This window comes from Ranitomeya variabilis, chromosome 5 (assembly GCF_051348905.1).
Source record: "Ranitomeya variabilis isolate aRanVar5 chromosome 5, aRanVar5.hap1, whole genome shotgun sequence".
NCBI lineage: Eukaryota > Metazoa > Chordata > Amphibia > Anura > Dendrobatidae > Ranitomeya > Ranitomeya variabilis.
The window spans coordinates 529,234,475-529,255,297 of NC_135236.1; the positions used below are offsets into that span (position 1 = coordinate 529,234,475).

Sequence of the window (20,823 nt, forward strand, 5' to 3'; positions counted from 1 at the left end):
AGTGATCCACCTCTGTGCTTTACAGTAGGAATGGTGGTCCTTTCATCAAAGGCCTTGTTGACATCTCTCCAAATGTGACGTTTAAGGTTGTGGCCAAAAAGTTCAATTTTGGTGTCATCACTCCAAATTACCTCATTCCAGAAGTTTTGAGGCTTGTCTCTGTGCTGTTTTGCATATTGTAGGCGAGATACTTTGTGGCATTTGCGCAGTAATGGCTTTCTTCTGGCGACTTGACCATGCAGCCCATTTTTATTCAAGTGCCTCATTGATTACAAGCAAACAGGTCACAGGTGAGGATGTTACCTTTAGTAGCCATTCAAACCCATTTGTGTCAACTTCTGTGCATGTTATTAGGCCAAAATCACCAAGGTATGTAACCTTTTGATTAGGGTCCTTTGGATGTTTTGGGTCATCAATATGATTTTAAAAAAATGTTTTAAAATAAATGGCTTCACCCAACCACCACTAACCATGAGTGGAGCAAAAGTTTTGGTGTTATCATTAGGAGTAAGGAATAAGGGGGCCATGCATACAAAGATGGTAATGAGGAGGCCATGCATACCATGATGGGGATGAGGTGACCATGCATACCAGATAGGGATGAGGGGCCACGCATACCAAACTTACTCTAGTCAATAAGTTTTCCCAGTTTTTTGTGGTAAAATTAGGTGCCTCAGCTTATATTTGGGTCGGTTTATACTTGAGTATATACAGTAACTGTTTAGTTTTTTATTGTTATAAATATGCACATATTTCTATTACCCTGATATAGTGTGGTGATTAGGGAAGGAACTATGTATAGAAAGGGAAAAGAAACATAATGTACATTTAAGAATACAGCTGTAATAGAACAGAACTGAGGTGTGTTCTACATATGTTCTAAATGCACTATATATTCACATGAAGAATATCTCAAATTATGGTCTGTCAGCACTTTAGACCCTGCATAACTGCTGACAGCACTAGGAATGCAGTTTGTACAAATCTTGGTTTTTATCCAATGCACACCGATCCTAAAAGTGCCCATAAGGTGGTCCCGAACAAAGTGATCTCTGCAGTAAATCTCTCCATCACATTCCTCAGCTTGAGTGACAGCTGTCACTCAAGAGCACAAGGGAAGCGTGGTGGAGTACTTAATTCAGACGTTGCTTCAGCATTAAGGACAGCCTTGTGGGAATTTATGGGAGAAGTGCATGCAGAATTTAGGCTAGGTCTATAATTCTCAGACAAGACGGGCAACCAAAAACATCTGTGCAACTTGTCTGCAACTTGCTGTCATAGGACTATTTTCGAGGTTTGGTTTTGTTATAAATAAACGTACAACTTGCAAATTACAGACAAGTCGCATGCAACTTGCATTGAAGTCTATGGCAAGTGAGTCCTGTGTGTGAAAATCTAACACTTGTAAACATTTGCGGCTTTGTGTCGCAGCCTCGGCAGATCCGTTTTGCAGGGTCAGACTGCTGACAGACTCTCTTTAACATGGCGTGGCTCATCAACATCTTCAACAAAAACACATTGATATATATAACTGGTTTTACATTTCGAACCTTTAAAAAAACAAGATTAGAATATATGCTACTTCTTTAAAAAAGAGAAACAAAACAAATATAAAATAGCCTAGAAAATATTCCTAGCGCATTAAAAAATTCTAAAATATTTTAGTGCAAAACGCATCAATATTCGGTCATAAACACTTGCAAAGAAAGTAACTTTAGTTTAGCTTTAATCCTATATATTGTAATGAGCAGATTATCACCTAAGTTAACAGCCTGCAAAAAAATAGACCATAAATGACAGTGACCATTAGAAGTTTGCTGAAACTTTCTATTCCGAAAGTGCCATTTCTTAATTGTTAGATAAATTCATGTCTGTACTTCTACTGTAGAGGAGCGGAGAAACTATAGATTGTTATTCCTTCCATCCTCGTCTTTGGTTTGAGCTTCAGACAAATCTTGGTTTTCATTGAGGTCTTGCTTACTTCTGTAATTAAATGCATAAAAATTAAAAATACATTTGCTGCTACCGTGATATCTAGAGTGTTTCCCTGAAAATAAGACGGGATCGGATCATATTTTATTTTTGGCTCCCAAAGATGGGTTAGGCCTTATTTTCAGGGGATGCTTATTTTTTTTTCCATAAACAACAATCCACATTTATTCTTGAACAAAAAAATCAACATTTATTCAAATATATGTAATCAAATATTCCAATATATAGTAACAAACTTGGCACGCAGTATATGAAAACATAGAGCTTCCTTTTATTGTGCATCCAGAAAAAAATATGAAAGTTTTCGGTCCGTCATAGGAGCTTCAACAGAACATTCTTTAACATGTGCTGGATATGGAGGAGCGCTCTGTAAGAGCAAGAGAGTGTCCGGATTGTAGGAGCCTGCTATAGTGGGTATGTGGTGGGGGACTGCTGGATACCGCAAGGTGAGGAAAGCGCATCAGACAGGGGCAACTCAGTTGCAAACGAACAGTGCTGTATGTCCAGGTCCATGGTGCAGGGATGCCGAAAAGCAGGAGGAGCGTTCCTACAATCCAGACGCTCTCTTGCTCTTACAGAGCGCTCCTCCATATCCAGCTCATTTTAAAGAATGTTCTGATGAAGGTCTAATGACGGACCGAAAACGTTCATATTTTTTTCTGGATGCACAATAAAAGGAAGCTCTATTTGTTCATATACTGAGTGCCAAGTTTGTTATTATATATTGACGGGTTGGACACCTGACTTGAGCACCAACAGCACCACAACTAAGAGTGCCGTGTTCTGCTATATTACCATATATTCCAATATGTCATTACAAACAACACTGCTCATACATATGTGTACATACACACTGCATATACAGTACATTCCAGCCTGTCTCCTCTTCAGTTCTTCTAGACTCTCACAGTTAAAGGACCTTTGGTAACATCATGGTCACATGATCATGAGGTCACCAAATATCCTTAAGCAGTCTTAACCTCTGAACAGAAATGTTGGGGGTCTAAGACAGTGGAGACCCTGAGAAATTGCCCAGTTCAATGCTCCCTAACACTAGCCCTGACTGTAGCGAGGCCTTCTTTTTGGAACATGGCTTGTATTTCGAGCATACTCCAAAAATCCGATAAAAACATGCTAGGGCTTATTTTCAGAGCAGGTCTTATTTTTTTGGGAAACACGGTATTTGCTGCCCTCCCTCGATGTTTGTTGACAAGACTGCAGCACCATACCACGTCTACTGAACCTAATGATTAACTGCAACGGCCACGAGCTGTGGACAAAACTTCATCTCTGTAGTCCAGTAAACCAACACTGACATAGAGCAACAGAGTGGCTGTTCTAGATGGGTAGACACTTTGGTAGAAAAATACTGTTTGATTTAGTATTTTAAAGTATAAGCAATCTTGCTCCCATTTTTATATGAAACCAGATAACCTCTTTTACCTTGTTCTCTCACTACAATTTAGTTAGTTCTTTTGACCACACTTGACAAAAGAATGAAGAAATGGGTGTAGTTAATCAAAGCCTTATTATGTGTAATAAAAAAGCAAAATTGAAGAGAATTAATTTCCTTTTTTCATCAACTCTATTAATGCAGAGAGTACACTAGCGCTTGCACAATGGAAGAGTGCTGGATGCACAAGGTATAAGTACAAGTACATTGTCAAGTTGCTACGCTGGCACAAGGGTAATGATAATGGCACAATAAACATAAAGACATGAATCAAGGACAGGGATTATTAATAACGTGTGATCTCCATTTATAATGGGAACACTAATCAAGAAACCATGAGGACAGCAGTTTCTTTAAGCACCTGAAAATAGGAAACTAGTACAATGGTCAATGGGATCATATCCTGTTGACTTAAAGAGGATATCAATAAAAGATAAAGAACCAGCGCTCCATCCAGGTGTAGCATTTCAGGTGAAAAACTTTATTAGACCATGTAGCAGCAACGTTTCGACCCGAAGGTCTTTATCAAGCATAACACATCCTGCCAGGGAACGGCTTTAAATAGCGTTGATGTCACACTTAGCACCAATCGCCACCAAGCCAAACCCCTTTACACAATATCTAATAGTTAAAAAGATATACATATCAAAATAGACATCAACTATAAACATGATAAAAATCCATCACCGTAGATGCAATCACCGCTTAATAGGATCACAAAACATAGATATATACGGAATTACATAGATTGTTTACTTTTTCATTAGCCAATCAGCAAAATGCATCGGTTATTGCCATAGAGACAAAGGCCCAATCAGAGAGAAAGCCATATCCCACCTATATGTTAGTTTGGGCCAATCGGTGTCCTCCAAAAGATGGCGCCTAAAGCACACCATGCCTATCAGAGATCGCTTACTAACAGGTGGTACATCATCCAGCCACTCACGTAACCTCTCACATGTTATACCCCTCTCATCATATCCCTGCGCCGGCTGTATCAGCCAGCGTTCACTCACCACCCATCGTCATGCCGTCGCTGCCCAGGAGTGCGCACGCGCACACCAAGCCGAGAGAGCGCACCGTGTGATGCGGTGAACTCAGTCGGCAGGTGCGCCCGCCCACACATCACGTGGCCGCATCACATGACCGAGAGAAGGTAACCTAGGTGATGTCAATAAACATAACTTAAACCGCATCGTCCGACGCAGCCTCATAAAACCCCACAGCCCGAGTCCAGCACCACCGCAGAGGTGCGCACGAGCACCCCAGCACAGAGAGTACACCACCAAGTGGCCGTGGACTCAACTGGCCGGGGCACATGTCCACACACCAGCGGTGCCACCCGACCAGGGCCACAAGGAATAACCTAGGGAACCAAAACTTTATTAATTCAATGATAGGGCATTACATTTTAAAGAATAGGGCCACCAGTCATATAACCATTAGCATATACCCATACATTGTAACATGATGGGGCAGACGGAGTAGATAGGGGGCGGATCCCCAATCCTGACCCCAACACACATCTTCCTCCATAAGTCCAGTCCCCAGTCCTCCGTATATACATAGAGCAACCTATAAGATAAATAAAGGTAAATTATATGCAACTAAAACACGGTGTGGACCAAATTAAAAACAATACCAATGTGTATAACTTGGATGAAACTATCTTACACAAGTCTGTAGATTGAAATCCAAATTGAGACCCCTTGGTTGTAGGGATCCCAACATGTAAATCCATTTTAATTCCTTCTTTTTCAACATTTGTAGCCTATCACCGCCCCTCCCAAGAATAGGGACACTATCGATGACCCTGAATCTTAATTGATTAACCGAGTGCTTGTGTTCAAGAAAGTGCTTCGGTACCGGTAACTCAGTAAGCCCTGTTCTCACAGTACTCTTGTGCTTACTGATGCGGGCCCTGACCTCCATGGTCCTCTCACCCACATAGGTGAGACCACACGGGCACACAATCATGTACACAACCCAACTTGAACTACATGTATATCTCTCCCTGAGGAAAATCTTCTTGCCAGTGTGGGTATGGCAAAAAAAAAATTCTCCCTTCAGCATATTGTTGCAGCACACACAGCCCAAGCATGGAAAGTTACCATACTTGACCATGCTCAGAGTCTTTTGAAAAGAGACTTTAGATGTTCCAACATCCGAGCGCACTAGCCTATCCCTCAAGTTTCGTCCTCTTCTGAAGGATATCAACGGATATGCCCCAAAACTAGGAACCGACGGGAGACCTTGTTTCAAAAGAGACCAATGTTTCCTAATCACTCTACCAATTTGGTTACTCGCTGGATTATATGTAGTCACAAAGGGAATACGTTCACAGGTCCGTTTAACACGGGTTTTGTTACGAATACTGTCACGGGAGCAACTGAGAGTCTTTTCTTTAAATCTTACCACCTCCCTCACTGGATACCCCCTCGTCAAAAATTTAGAACACATCTCAACCAACCGTTGGTCCACTTTGTCCTCATCAGACACTATCCTTCGAACTCTCAACAGTTGGCTCCATGGTAGAGAGTTCACCATTCTCCTTGGATGATTACTACCGAACATCAACAAACTGTTCCTATCCGTTTCTTTTACAAATATATCAGTTCCCAACTTATCACCAACCTTGTAAACCAGGGTATCCAGGAACTGTATTTGTGTCATTGAATGTGTTAAAGTAAACTGTAACTCAGAATGTATCTGATTCAAATAATGCTGAAAATCATGCAGCTCCTCCAAACTCCCTTCCCAAATAACAAAAATGTCATCAATATACCGCCACCAAGCTCTGACGTGGCGCCAGAGGATGGAATTGTACACGATCTTGTCCTCGAGTACCGCCATGTAGATGTTAGCATATGTAGGGGCCACATTGGACCCCATGGCGGTACCCCTCAACTGCCGAAAAACTCATCCCCAAAAAGGAAAAAATTCCTCCTGAGGACGAATTCAAGCAGTGTGAGGACAAGCCGTGCACACTCTGGGGCCACGTCAGAGCCCGATAGCGTACATGAGACCGCATCCAAGCCCTTCTCATGTTCAATGGAAGTGTATAAAGACACTACATCAAAAGACGCCAAAATAGTAGTCTCAGAAACAATCACATTTTCAATCTTATCAAGAAAGTCATTCGTGTATTTTATATATGACCTAGCTGACATTGCAAAAGGTCGTAACACACGATCCAAAAAGATGGCCGTCTTATTGAATAAAGAACCCCGTCCCGAAACTATCGGGCGACCCGGGGGATCACTCAAACTCTTGTGTATCTTGGGCAACACGTATATGACCGGTGTAACCGGAGCCTCAACAATCAGAAATTCAGACAGCTTGTGGTCAATAAGTCCCATGGCCAGGGAGTCACTGACCACAAGCTGCAACTCCCTCTGGAACCTCAACGTCGGATTACACGACAATCTTTCATATATAGAGACATCGGCCAGTTGCCGTAGTATCTCAGCTCTATATTTAGCACTATCCATCACCACCACCGCCCCGCCTTTATCGGCAGGTTTGATGGTTATTAATGGATTCCCGGCCAAAGCCTCAACAGTTTGTCTCTCCATGTATGTCAAATTATGTACTGTCAAGGGTCTATAGTCTTTTTTTATCTTGTCCACTTCCTTTTGTACCAATTCAATATAAGACTCTACAAAATGATTCTTACCCGGTGGTTGAAACGTGCTTTTGTTATACAAACCTACCTCACATAAAGTGAAGCCCTGTGTTGAGACCTCACCATTGGTACTATGGCTATCCACCCTATCCGAAAAATAGGATGACAGCCTCAGTCTCCTAAAGAAAGCCTGCAAATCAACCTCCAGACCTAACCAGTCCGGATTATTTGATGGACAAAAAGAAAGACCCTTAGACAAAACTCTGAGTTCAATATCCGATAGTGCAACAGATGAGATATTAACTACCAGTTCCCTACTGGTTGTTATTTGTCCTTCGTGTTCCTTGTCCGCATCGCGGTGTTCCGCCCCGTTTGTTGTCCTTGAGACGTGTTGCCACCTCCTATGTTTACGGCCACCTCTCCGACCACGTTTTCTGGAGTTGTTTTGTCTATACTCTCCTTCTCTAAAAAATGACGATGATCCTTCCTGGCTCCTCCCATGCTGGAATCATCCGTAGATTCAGAATCAGCTGTAGTGAAGCCAAAATTCAATTGTTTCCTGTTATATGATTTCTTGCGTCTCCTTGGAGCCATGAACCTCTTCCTACCACCATTGGAATGTTGGTGTTGGTTAGGACCAGATTGCCAAGGGAATACATGACCTAATTTGTAGTCATCAGCATCTCGAAACCATTTAGTTCTCTTAGTGGTTTCAATGTCATTCCTGAATTTAGACAGGTTCTCATCCATCTTGGTTACCAGGGAACCCCAATCTTGTGCTGTCAGTTGGATTTTTAATTGATCTTCCAATCCAACAATGTTCTGTTTGATAGTTACAGTCTCTGCCTTTAAAAATTCAATATTCAGCAGCATGATGTCAAATGCATACTTGTTCGAAATGGACTCAAATTTCATACAGAATTGTACGTTGTCCGGGAGCAATGTAGGTCTCAGATGTGGTCGTAACCCACGTGGAATCCTACGGACCTTGTAGTATTCCGTCAAAGTCACAATGTGAAGCTCAAAGGAGATTAATCTCCGTTTCTCATTTTCCAGCTTTCTCCTGAGCATCTCAGTTGTTGGTTTGCTCAGGAACTCACTGTCCATATTGGTATTTGATAAAATCCAAGCATCATCATCATCGGTATAAGAGAAAGTCATGGCATTCCCCAGATCACCCACATCTGGGTTAACAGTTATATCCATCATGGAGACAGGGTGCACGTCAATCCAGGTTCGAACAATCAAGAAAAAGAAAAAAGACTGACAGCACTCACAGATTTAGGGCGCCCGGTCCTGATCCAGAGAACCTCTTAAACTACAAGACTGCAGTCACTCCATGTGACTGCAGAGTCGTGATCGTGAATCTTCACATTATGCACACTGTGCGCTGCATTGATTCTCCGATGCAGGCACTGGGAATGGGTGGTCATGTTGTTAGGATGGTGGACTATGCTGTAGAGATTCTACTCCTAAAGACACCAATCACGTCTGTGTATAAAGTATCATGTGAATTGTGTTGTAGTGTGCTGTGATATGGTAATAGACCACAATAGTAACACCTTTCGGGATGGAAATTTAACACTGTATAGATACTGTAATATTATGTAAAAACACCCGCTGTACTACAGAACAAATGAGTAAGCGGAGACGTAAAGGGAGACGGGCCACGCTACAATGTGATTACACGTACTTGTTTTGCATATTTCCAGCCCCATTCCAACTAGACTGTTTCCGACCCTGCTCAATACACTTGCATTAAGCTCATCTAGTCGGACTGTAGCAGGGAGTATGCATATGCATACTTTCAGTCACATGAGTGCCACTCTTAGCACCAGAGAATTCTATCAACGTGCTGTAACAAAACACTCCGGGAGTGTTTGCTGGGGTCAAAGGTCACGTGGTTTGTGCATTGAATTCTGAGGCGACAGCAGGTTTCCAAGTTGGCTGACCTTAGGTCAGGTTTATTAAAGTGAAAGCAACATAGAAAAAACAAAACATAAAAATAAATCCTAGCCTGTCCGGCACTAACTAAACCAATACGTTGCTATCTAACAACTGGGGGGCTTCTCCCACCCAGCTAACAACACATAGTCCTTGAGCACAGCTCTCACTCACGTTTGTCTCACACAGACAGGCAATCTGTGTGCCCCAGGCTGACGATGGAAACCCCCAGCTGGTCATCCTTTATTCCTGCACTTATTAACCCCTCGGTATCCTGAAGATACTGAGCAGCCTAACTCACATAGGACAAGTACCTGGGCGAGATATATCTGCCCCCGACTATCAGACCGACATGACTCTTACATATCCCCCCCCTTTGCTCAGACCGCTGCGGTCGAGCAAGAGCACTCCTGAAACAGTGCACTCGGGACAGGGCATCAGCGTTCCCCATCTGCATCCCGGGGCGGTGCTCCACCGTAAAAGAGTACGCCTGCAGAGCAAGGAACCACCGGGTTACCCGACTATTACGGTCCTTGTGTAGGTGCATCCACTTGAGAGGGGCATGGTCCGTGACCAGCCTAAACTTCCTACCCGCCAGGTAATACTTGAGGGAGTCGAGAGCCCATTTAATGGCTAGGCACTCTTTTTCAACTACGGCATACCTCTGCTCATGTACATTCAGTTTCCGGCTGAGGTAGAGGACCGGGTGTTCCACTCCGTCCCTCACCTGTGAAAGTACAGCTCCGACACTAGTATCAGAGGCATCAGTTTGCACCACAAACTCGCCGCTGAAATCAGGAGCCTCTAGTACTGGCTGAGAGCACAACGCCCGTTTCAGGCTGTGGAAGGCCTCTTCAGCAGCCGAGGTCCATTTTACCATGACGGAACCCTTCCCTTTGGTAAGGTCCGTCAAAGGGGTAGCCATGGCTGCAAAATTGGGTATGACCCGGCGATAATAGCCGGCTATCCCCAGGAAAGCTTGTACTTGTTTCTTGTTCACTGGTTGCGGCCAGCCCTGAATTGCCTGTATTTTGTCGATCTGTGGTTTAACCACTCCTCTGCCAATCACGTAGCCCAAGTAGCGGGCTTCTTCAAGTCCAATGTGGCATTTCTTGGGGTTCGCCGTTAAGCCCGCATCTCGTAGGTCATCAATCACTGCCTGTACCTTCCGGAGGTGAGTTTCCCAGTCCATGCTGTAAATTACGATGTCATCCAGGTAGGCCGAAGCGTACTGCCTGTGGGGCCTCAAGACTCGATCCATCAATCTCTGGAACGTTGCTGGAGCTCCGTGAAGTCCAAACGGCATGTAGACATACTGGAACAGACCTTCCGGTGTAGCAAATGCCATCTTCTCTCTGGCCGCCTCTGCCAGAGGGATCTGCCAGTACCCCTTTGTTAGATCCAGGGTCGTAATGTATCGGGCTTTACCAAGCCGGTCGATTAACTCATCGACCCGGGGCATAGGGTACGCATCAAATTTAGAAACCGCATTCAGTTTCCTAAAGTCATTACAAAACCGGATGGAGCCATCCGGCTTAGGTACCAACACGATTGGACTGGACCAGGCGCTGTGCGACTCCTCAATGACTCCTAAGTCCACCATTGCCATTACTTCCCGGGAGACGGCTTCACGGCGCGCTTCCAGGATCCGGTAGGGCTTCGCATGAACTGTGACCCCAGGTTCTGTGACAATCTCATGTTTCACCAGCTTAGTCCGGCCAGGTTTTTCCGAGAAAAACTGTCGGTTCTGTAACAAAAACTGCTTAACCTCAGATTTTTGTTGTTCCGAGAGAGTCTCAGCAATCTGCACCTCCGGTACGGTAGGTGAGCAAACCGGATGGGGCAGATTCGCTGTTAGGGCAGAGCGGTCTTTCCAGGGCTTTATCAGATTCACATGATAAATCTGTTCTGGTTTTCTCTTACCAGGCTGGTACACTTTATAGTTCACTTCACCAACTCTACCTACGATCTCAAAAGGACCCTGCCATTTCGCCAGAAATTTACTATCTACCGTAGGGATCAGGATCAACACCCTATCCCCAGATGCAAATGTACGGACCTTAGCGCCTCTATCATAACTTTGCCTCTGGGCTCCCTGGGCCTGTAGCATATGGTCCTTAACAATGGGCATCAAAGCGGCAATACGGTCCTGCATTTGTGTTACATGGTCGATCACCGTTTTAAAGGGAGTGACTTGTCCTTCCCAGGTCTCTTTTGCGACGTCCAACAGTCCACGGGGACGACGGGCGTACAACAGCTCGAAAGGCGAAAAGCCTGTGGAAGACTGGGGAACCTCCCTAATGGCAAACAGCAAGTAGGGTAAAAAGTAATCCCAGTTCTTCCCATCTTTGTCTATCGCCTTCCGGAGCATCTGTTTTAAGGTTTTGTTGAACCGCTCAACCAGGCCATCTGTTTGGGGGTGATAGACAGATGTACGCAACGGATCTATTTGTAAGAGTCGGCAGAGCTCCTTCATTACCCTAGACATAAAGGGAGTCCCCTGGTCGGTGAGTATCTGTTTTGGAATTCCCACCCGACTAAACACTTGTACCAGTTCCTTGGCAATCGTCTTAGTAGCTGTGTTACGCAAAGGGATGGCTTCCGGGTAACGAGTGGCATAGTCCACGATGACAAGAATATGTTGGTGCCCACGTGCGGACCGGGGAAGGGGCCCAACCAAATCCATCCCAATCCTCTCAAATGGGACTTCTATGATAGGGAGGGGTACCAAAGGGCTACAGAACCGAGATTTAGGCGCAGAGATTTGGCACTCTGGACAGAACTCACAATAGTTACGCACATCATTATGTATACCGGGCCACACAAAACAATGTGATATCCTTTCTGTGGTTTTCTGTACCCCTAGATGTCCCCCCATTATATGCCCGTGGGCCAGGTCGAGTACCTTCCGCCGATAAGGTTTTGGTACCACTAACCGTTGTACAGTGTCTTCCCCTTTTTTCTCTACCTGGTAGAGCAAATCATTCTCAAGTACCATGTACGGGTATGCCAGCCTAGTGTCAGGTTCTACGGGTACCCCATATATCATTTTTACATTCTTCCTAGCCGGAGACAGGGTAGGATCTTTCATTTGCTCGCTGTGGAAGTCATCCGACTGGACTTCCAAATCTGGCAGGCAGGGTGCTGGATGGCTGTCTGCCTCCGCCTCTCGCTGAGTTTCCTCAGTTTCCCCCGCCATAACTGAGAAGGGGAACTGAAAGTTAGATTTAATAACCTCCCCAGCAACGTCTTCCTGTGGGGCCTCCTCTAGGGGCTCGGGACCTCCCGACGGCATGGGAGAAGATTCACGGGCACAGCTACCGTGAAGGAGCAACTGATTCTCCCACAACTGCCAGAAATGGGGAAAATCCCTGCCCAGGATTATATCCTGTAACAATGCGGGAACGAGTCCCACTTTGTGTTGCACAGACCCATAGGGAGTGGAAATCCATATGACTGCCGTTAGGTACGAGCAAGTGTCCCCATGCACACACGTTACAGAAAACTTGTCAGACGAACCAGATGGAAGTGCCACCAGACTGGCTTTCACCAGAGTCACCACACTTCCAGAGTCTAGTAATGCCACAACATTCTTCCCATCAACAGATAATTCACACAGGTGCTTCGCTGTATCATTTTGACCCGCATTCACACTCACTAGCCCTGTAACCAAAGACATGCGTTTTTTAGAGTCTGTAACGTCGCACTGCATGGGTTCAGTGGTAACAGGACAGTTCGCAGAAACATAGCCCTTCTCATGGCAGCGGAAACACCTAACAAGCCCCCTACTGAGACCACCGTCCAACACTCTCGGTCTCGGAGTGCGAGCAGTCCCGTATTCCTCCCCCACAGTTTTAGGTGATTTTCCTTCACCCGCAGTCCCTGGAACAGTCTTACCGGTTCCACGAGGAGGAGGCACGGACCGGGTGCTAGCGGTTTCGTCGGGAAGTCCTTCTGCCACGGAATAACGCTCGACCAACTCCACAAGTTGATCCGCGGTCGTGGGATTTCCTTGGCTTACCCACCTTCTCAGCGCTGGTGGTAGTACCCTCAGGTACTTGTCCAGGACAATCCGCTGGATTATTTCTGGTGTTGTCAGTACCTCGGGTTGCAACCATTTCTTTGTTAAGTAGATCAGGTCGAACATCTGAGACCGCGGCGGTTTATCTGGCTGGTATGTCCACTGGTGTACCCTCTGTGCACGGACAGCCGTCGTCACCCCCAGCCGGGCCAGGACCTCAGCCTTCAGCTTCTCAAAGTCCTGAGCGTCTTCCGGGTCCAAGTCATGGTAAGCTTTTTGGGCCTCGCCGGAGAGAAACGGGGCAATCAAATCGGCCCAACGTGTCTTCAGCCACTTCTCCCTCAAGGCCGTCCGCTCAAACGTTGTCAGGTATGCCTCGACGTCATCTTCTGCAGTCAGCTTTTGCCAGTATCGACTCACATGGATCCTTCTGGACTCTGCTTCCGGGTCCACCTCAGGCATGCTCACCAGGCGCTGCGCCACCTGTTGGAGAAGCTGGCGGTCTGCACCCGTCATGTCCACTAACTCCTTCAGCTGTCAAGCGATTAGCTTCATGCTGTGCGGCAGTGGCCTGCTGCTGTACGGCAGTGGACTGTACTAGGGCTTTCACCACGTCTTCCATACTGTCGCCTGTGCCACGTTTTTGCCCGCGTTCTCCACCACAATGTAACAAAACACTCCGGGATCGCCTTTGCTGGGGTCAAAGGTCACGTGGTTTGTGCATTGAATTCTGAGGCGACAGCAGGTTTCCAAGTTGGCTGACCTTAGGTCAGGTTTATTAAAGTGAAAGCAACATAGAAAAAACAAAACATAAAAATAAATCCTAGCCTGTCCGGCACTAACTAAACCAATACGTTGCTATCTAACAACTGGGGGGCTTCTCCCACCCAGCTAACAACACATAGTCCTTGAGCACAGCTCTCACTCACGTTTGTCTCACACAGACAGGCAATCTGTGTGCCCCAGGCTGACGATGGAAACCCCCAGCTGGTCATCCTTTATTCCTGCACTTATTAACCCCTCGGTATCCTGAAGATACTGAGCGGCCTAACTCACATAGGACAAGTACCTGGGCGAGATATATCTGCCCCCGACTATCAGACCGACATGACTCTTACAGTGTGATGTGCAGATACACAATTCTGCAGTCACAATGTAACTGCAGACTTATAGTTTTAGTCCAAACAAGCCCTGTAAACATCTTTTCACCCAGCTCACCCCAGCTAGGCCTCCCGGGAGGCACAGATCTGCAAGGAACCACAGATCTGCAAGGAACCACTTGTGGAAATGAAAAGAGGAGATGACCCAGCTTCCAAGCTTGCAAAAATTTATTGGATTAAAAATTAAATTCCATCATGAGTGTAGGTACAGCTACGTGCTTCGAACATCCACTATGTTCTTTAACAAATCTTTGTTAAAGAACGCAATGGATGTTCGAAAAGCATAGCACCGCTGCATGACCAGCTCTATCCTGGCCTACTGTATTCTCACCAATCCCTTGTAGATTGTGAGCCTTCACGGGCAGGGTCCTCTCTCCTCCTGTACCAGTTATGACTTGTATTGTTTAAGATTATTGTACTTGTTTTTATTATGTATACCCCTCCTCACATGTAAAGCGCCATGGAATAAATGGCGCTATAACAAAAAAAAGTATAATAATAATAATAATAATAATAATGATGGAATTTAATTTTTAATCCAGATAATTTTTGCAAGCTTGGAAGCTGGATCATCTCCTCTTTTCCTTTCCACAAGTGGTTCCTTGCAGATCTGTGCCTCCAGGGATGCCTAGCTGGGGTGAGCTGGTCTATCCTTTTTCACAATCACCCTATGTTGTGCCCTCCATTTGCCTCCTGCAGCCTGCTCTGCTCAGAGGAGAGTTTCTTTCTACCATGGCAAGTCTAAATTTTGCCTCCTGTGGCTTACCTATCCCACAGCACAGGAAAGCCAGTGGAGTTGAGATTAAGAAGCCTGAGGAAAGGAACACTGATCTGAGCAGAGGCGGCAAACAAAGGGCACAGGTATGGTAATGTATATGGTCAGGGCCGGCGTCAGCACCCGGCACACCTGGGCAAGTGCCGGGGCCCTGGCGAGACGGGGGGGCCATTTATGGTAGTACACTCACTACATCCCTGCTGTGTGCGTGACTGTCTGTGACTCATCCGACATCACCCCCGGCGCCTGACGGTGCCTCGGCTGCAGGGGGCGTAGTCAGAGCTCTGTCTGAGGCTGAGCCGTTTCGCCGGCCCCTGGCGCTGCACAGCTGCAGTAGCAGCAGCGCCAGCAATACTCACCTCCGCCGGCCCCCCTCACCATGGATACACTCACAATACACTTCCGGGCGACGCTGGGTCATCTGTTACTTCCGGTCGGCTCATCATCCTAAAAGCAAGAAGACAGAGAGAGCCCCACGTCATCCAGCTCCAACGTCCACCATCCAGGACATGAGGACAGGTCCAGGCCAGCAGCGGCAGGCGGCAGCGCCGAGCAGGAGAAGACGAGCAGCAGCTGCAGTGAGGACGGTGCACCCTCTCCTGCTGTGTCCACAACGAGGGCGATGGACGGCCGGCGAAGCAGTGAGTGAGTCAGTGACTCGTCTGCACTTTGCAGGGGGGGAGGGGGGAGGAATATGGGATGCAGCCTGCTGCTGAGCCTGTCTGCTGCGTGACTTGACCGAGCACTGACCCTTTTACTTTCAAAATCTGATCTCAGTCAGACAGCCAGTGTCACCCATTTTAGGTGTTGCCTTATTTTATATACTACGTCACAGGGCTGTGCTATTACTACGTGCGCTGTGTGTTATATACTGCGCATGGGCTGTGTGTTATATGCTGCACGTGGGCTGTGTGTTATATGCTGCGCGTGGGCTGTGTGTTATATGCTGCGCGTGGGCTGTGTGTTATATGCTGCGCGTGGGCTGTGTGTTATATGCTGCGCGTGGGCTGTGTGTTATATGCTGCGCGTGGGCTGTGTGTTATATGCTGCGCGTGGGCTGTGTGTTATATGCTGCGCGTGGGCTGTGTGTTATATGCTGCGCGTGGGCTGTGTGTTATATGCTGCGCGTGGGCTGTGTGTTATATGCTGCGCGAGGGCTGTGTGTTATATGCTGCGTCACGGGCTGTGGGTTATATGCTGCGTCACGGGCTGTGGGTTATATGCTGCGTCACGGGCTGTGGGTTATATGCTGCGTCACGTAAGAAGTTAAATCTGGCATTGTACTATACTTTTTTATTTCTTATCTGTGCATCATGAATCGTGGTATGTGTTAAAGGGGGGGGGGGGGGCCCACTGAGACACGTTCGCCCGGGGCCCTCAAAAACCTGGAGCCGGCCCTGTATATGGTAAAGTCACTTTTCTTTCCTAGGGTACAGGGTCAATGTATGCAAACTCATGCATATATTAAAAGTGACCCACATGTCTATTTATACTTTAGTATATAGGAACATTGAAACAAGGAAACACATGGATATTTGAAGAAAAAAGACAGAAGCAAATAGCTCATTATCGGGGGGCATGGCGATGTAGTGGAGCAAGAAGGACGTGCTAGGCTGGAGCTCCGATCATCCTGAATAATAACCCGCCATTATCTTACCCAAGAGGCTTTCTTCGGGTATCGCTGCATTCCCCTGGGCACCTGGAGGCGTCCGGCTCCCGAGGAGGTCCGAACCTCGGCTCTGGTCGGATATAAATCGGGGATACCCAGGTGGAGGGCAGCGTCTGCAGGAGGCGTGTTGTGAACTCTGTTTTCGGGCTCCCTCTTGTGGTCACTGGTGGTATGGTGTGACTTTTGCTTTGGGCTCCCCCTGGTGGCTTTGTTTGTTATCCTGCTGGTCTCTGGCTATCAGCTGGTTCGTTATCCTCTGGGAGGTTCCTATATAGCTCTGTTTCTCTTTCACTTGTTGCCGGCTGTCGATGTAATCAGTGCTACTCAGATTCCTTCTGACTACTTTGCTCCCAGTCCATCCAGGACAAAGCTAAGTTTTGTTTGCTCATTTTTTGATCAGCAGTGTTTATCATGTTTTCTTGTCCAGCTTGCTAAAATGTGATTTCCTCGCTTGCTGGATGCTCTAGTGGACTGAGTTTCTCCCCACACACCATTAGTTGGTGCGTGGGTTCTTGTAATCTCAGGATGGATATTTTTTAAGGGTTTTTTATTGATCGCATAGACCCCTGCTCTATTTTCTGCTTTCTAGTACTAGTGGGCCTCTTTTGCTGAATCTGATTTCATCCCTACGTATGTGCCTTCTTCTTATTTCACCGTTAATATTTGTTGGAGGCTTCTATATCTTTGGGGATTATTTCTCTGGAGGCAAGCGAGGTCTTTCTTTCTCTTTCGGGGTAGCTAGTTCCTCAGGCTGGCTCGAGACGTCTAGGAATTTTTTAGGCACGTTCACCGGCTACCTCTAGTTGTTTTGGATAGGTTCAGATTTGCGATCAGTCCAGCTACCATCTCCCTAGAGCTTGTCCTTAGTTTATTCACTTGCTGGTCTATTCGTGATCCTCAGCCACTAAGGATCATAACAGTACAGCCGGCCAGTAAAGTGTTAATTGCATGGCAGAAGCAGGAGAAAAGAAGCCTTGAGAATTTTTTTTTTTTTTTGCTGTGTGTCTAGCTGCTGTGGCTAGCTTCTCTCCTCCTCTTAATCTTGGTGTGGCTCTGAGTTCAGCTGCTGACATGGATGTCCAGAGCTTGGCTTCCAGTCTGGATCATCTTGCTGCTAGGGTTCAAAGTATTCAGGATTTTGTTGTTCACAGTCCTATGTCAGAGCCTAGAATACCTATTCCGGAGTTGTTTTCTGGAGATAGATCTAGGTTCCTGAATTTTAGGAACAATTGTAAGTTGTTTCTTTCTTTGAAACCTCGTTCCTCTGGTGATGCCGTTCAGCAAGTTAAGATTATCATTTCCTTTTTGCGTGGTGACCCCCAAGATTGGGCCTTCGCATTGGCGCCAGGGGATCCTGCATTGCTTAGTGTAGATGCGTTTTTTTTTAGCCCTTGGATTGCTCTATGAGGAACCTAATCTTGAGAACCAGGCTGAAAAAACGTTATTGGCCCTCTCGCAGGGGCAAGATGAAGCAGAGGTGTACTGCCAGAAATTTCGGAAATGGTCGGTGCTTACTCAGTGGAATGAGTGTGCCCTGGCTGCTAATTTCAGAGAGGGTCTTTCTGAAGCCATTAAGAATGTCATGGTGGGGTTCCCTACGCCTGCAGGTCTGAATGAGTCAATGACTCTGGCCATTCAGATTGATCGGCGTTTGCGGGAGCACAAACCTGTGCACCATTTGGCGGTGTCTTCTGAATAGACACCTGAATCTATGCAATGTGACAGAATTCTGACCAGAAGTGAACGGCAAAATTATAGACGGCAAAATGGGTTGTGCTTTTACTGTGGTGACTCATCTCATGTTATCTCAGCATGCTCTAAACGCAAAAAAAAGGTTGATAAATCTGTCACCATTGGTACTTTACAGCCTAAGTTCATTTTGTCTGTTACCCTGATTTGTTCCCTGTCATCTTACCCGGTTAATGCTTTTGTAGATTCAGGTGCCGCCCTGAGTCTTATGGATTGGTCATTTGCCAGGCGCTGTGGTTTTGATTTGGAGCCTTTAAAATTCCCTATTCCACTAAGGGGAATTGATTCTACTCCATTGGCTACGAATAGACCTCAGTACTGGACACAAGTGACCATGTGCATGACTCCTGTTCATCAGGAGGTGATTCGCTTTCTTGTACTGCATAATTTGCATGATGTCGTCGTGTTGGGTCTACCATGGTTGCAGACTCATAATCCAGTCTTGGATTGGAAAGATATGTCGGTGTCAAGTTGGGGTTGTCAGGGAATTCATGGTGACGCTCCTGTGGTGTCTATTGCTTCGTCCACTCCTTCTGAAGTCCCTACGTTTTTGTCAGACTACCAGGATGTATTTGAGGAGCCCAAACTCAATTCTCTACCTCCTCATAGGGATTGTGATTGTGCTATAAATTTGATTCCTGGTAGTAAGTTTCCTAAGGGACGACTTTTCAATTTATCTGTGCCGGAGCATGCTGCCATGCGGAGTTATATAAAGGAGTCTTTAGAGAAGGGACATATTCGCCCGTCCTCATCCCCTCTTGGTGCAGGATTCTTTTTTGTGGCTAAAAAGGATGGTTCCCTGAGACCCTGTATTGATTATCGCCTTTTGAATAAAATCACGGTCAAATTTCAGTATCCTTTGCCATTGTTAACTGATTTGTTTGCTCGCATTAGGGGGTCTAGTTGGTTCACCAAGATAGATCTTCGTGGTGCGTATAACCTTGTGCGTATAAAACAGGGTGATGAATGGAAAACTGCATTTAATACGCCTGAAGGCCATTTTGAGTACTTGGTGATGCCTTTTGGACTTTCTAATGCTCCTTCAGTCTTTCAGTCCTTTATGCATGACATCTTCCGTGAATATCTGGATAAGTTTATGATTGTGTATCTGGATGATATTCTGTTTTTTTCGGATGATTGGGAGTCTCATGTTAAGCAGGTCAGGATGGTCTTTCAGGTCCTACGTGACAATGCTTTATTTGTGAAGGGCTCAAAATGTCTTTTTGGAGTCCAGAAGATTTCTTTTTTGGGTTTCATTTTTTCTCCTTCTACTATTGAGATGGACCCAGTCAAGGTTCAGGCTATTCATGACTGGACGCAGCCCACATCTGTTAAGAGTCTTCAGAAGTTCTTGGGTTTTGCTAATTTTTACCGTCGCTTCATAGCTAAATTTTCTGGCGTTGGTAAGCCTTTGACGGATTTGACCAAGAAGGGTTCTGATGTGACTAATTGGTCTTCTGCGGCTGTGGAGGCCTTTCGGGAGCTGAAGCGTCGGTTTTCTTCGGCTCCGGTCTTATGTCAGCCAGATGTCTCACTTCCCTTCCAGGTCGAGGTTGATGCTTCCGAGATTGGAGCAGGGGCTGTTTTGTCGCAGAGAAGCCCCGATGACTCTGTGATGAAGCCATGTGCTTTCTTTTCAAGAAAGTTTTCGCCTGCCGAGCGGAATTATGATGTCGGTAATCGGGAGCTGTTGGCTATGAAGTGGGCATTTGAGGAGTGGCGACATTGGCTCGAGGGAGCTAAACATCGTGTGGTGGTCTTGACTGATCACAAGAATTTGATTTATCTCGAGTCGGCCAAGTGGCTGAATCCCAGACAGGCTCGTTGGTCGTTGTTTTTCTCTCATTTTGATTTCATGGTCTCGTACCTGCCGGGTTCGAAGAATGTGAAGGCTGATGCTCTTTCTAGGAGTTTTGTGCCTGACTCTCCTGGAGATTCAGAGCCGGCTGGTATCCTTAGAGAAGGGGTGATTTTGTCTGCCATCTCCCCAGATTTGCGACGTGTGCTGCAAGAGTTTCAGGCGGATAGACCTGACCGCTGTCCACCGGAGAGACTGTTTGTCCCGGATAGATGGACCAACAGAGTCATCTCCGAGGTTCATTCTTCGGTGTTGGCGGGCCATCCTGGAATATTTGGTACCAGAGACTTGGTGGCCAGGTCTTTTTGGTGGCCTTCCTTGTCGCGGGATGTGTGTTCCTTTGTGCAGTCTTGTGGAATTTGTGCTCCTGCGAAGCCTTGCTGTTCTCGTGCCAGTGGTTTGCTGTTACCTTTGCCTGTCCCGAAGAGGCCTTGGACGCACATTTCCATGGATTTTATTTCAGATCTCCCTGTCTCTCAGAGAATGTCTGTCATCTGGGTGGTGTGTGATCGTTTTTCTAAGATGGTCCATTTGGTGCCCTTGCCTAAGTTGCCTTCCTCCTCCGAGTTGGTTCCAC

At 46.3% G+C, this 20,823-nt stretch overlaps 1 protein-coding gene across 1 annotated transcript in view; it reads right to left on the bottom strand.

The window, feature by feature from the left end:
• Nucleotides 1–526: 526 nt before the first annotated feature.
• STK32A (serine/threonine kinase 32A) overlaps nucleotides 527–20,823 on the bottom strand; it is a 383,738-nt gene continuing 363,441 nt past the window's right edge. The window contains exon 12 of the mRNA XM_077261153.1: nucleotides 527–1,983. Within this exon, the coding sequence (XP_077117268.1) occupies nucleotides 1,902–1,983 (82 nt within the window). The 3' untranslated portion in view covers nucleotides 527–1,901. The remainder of the gene's footprint in view (nucleotides 1,984–20,823) is intronic.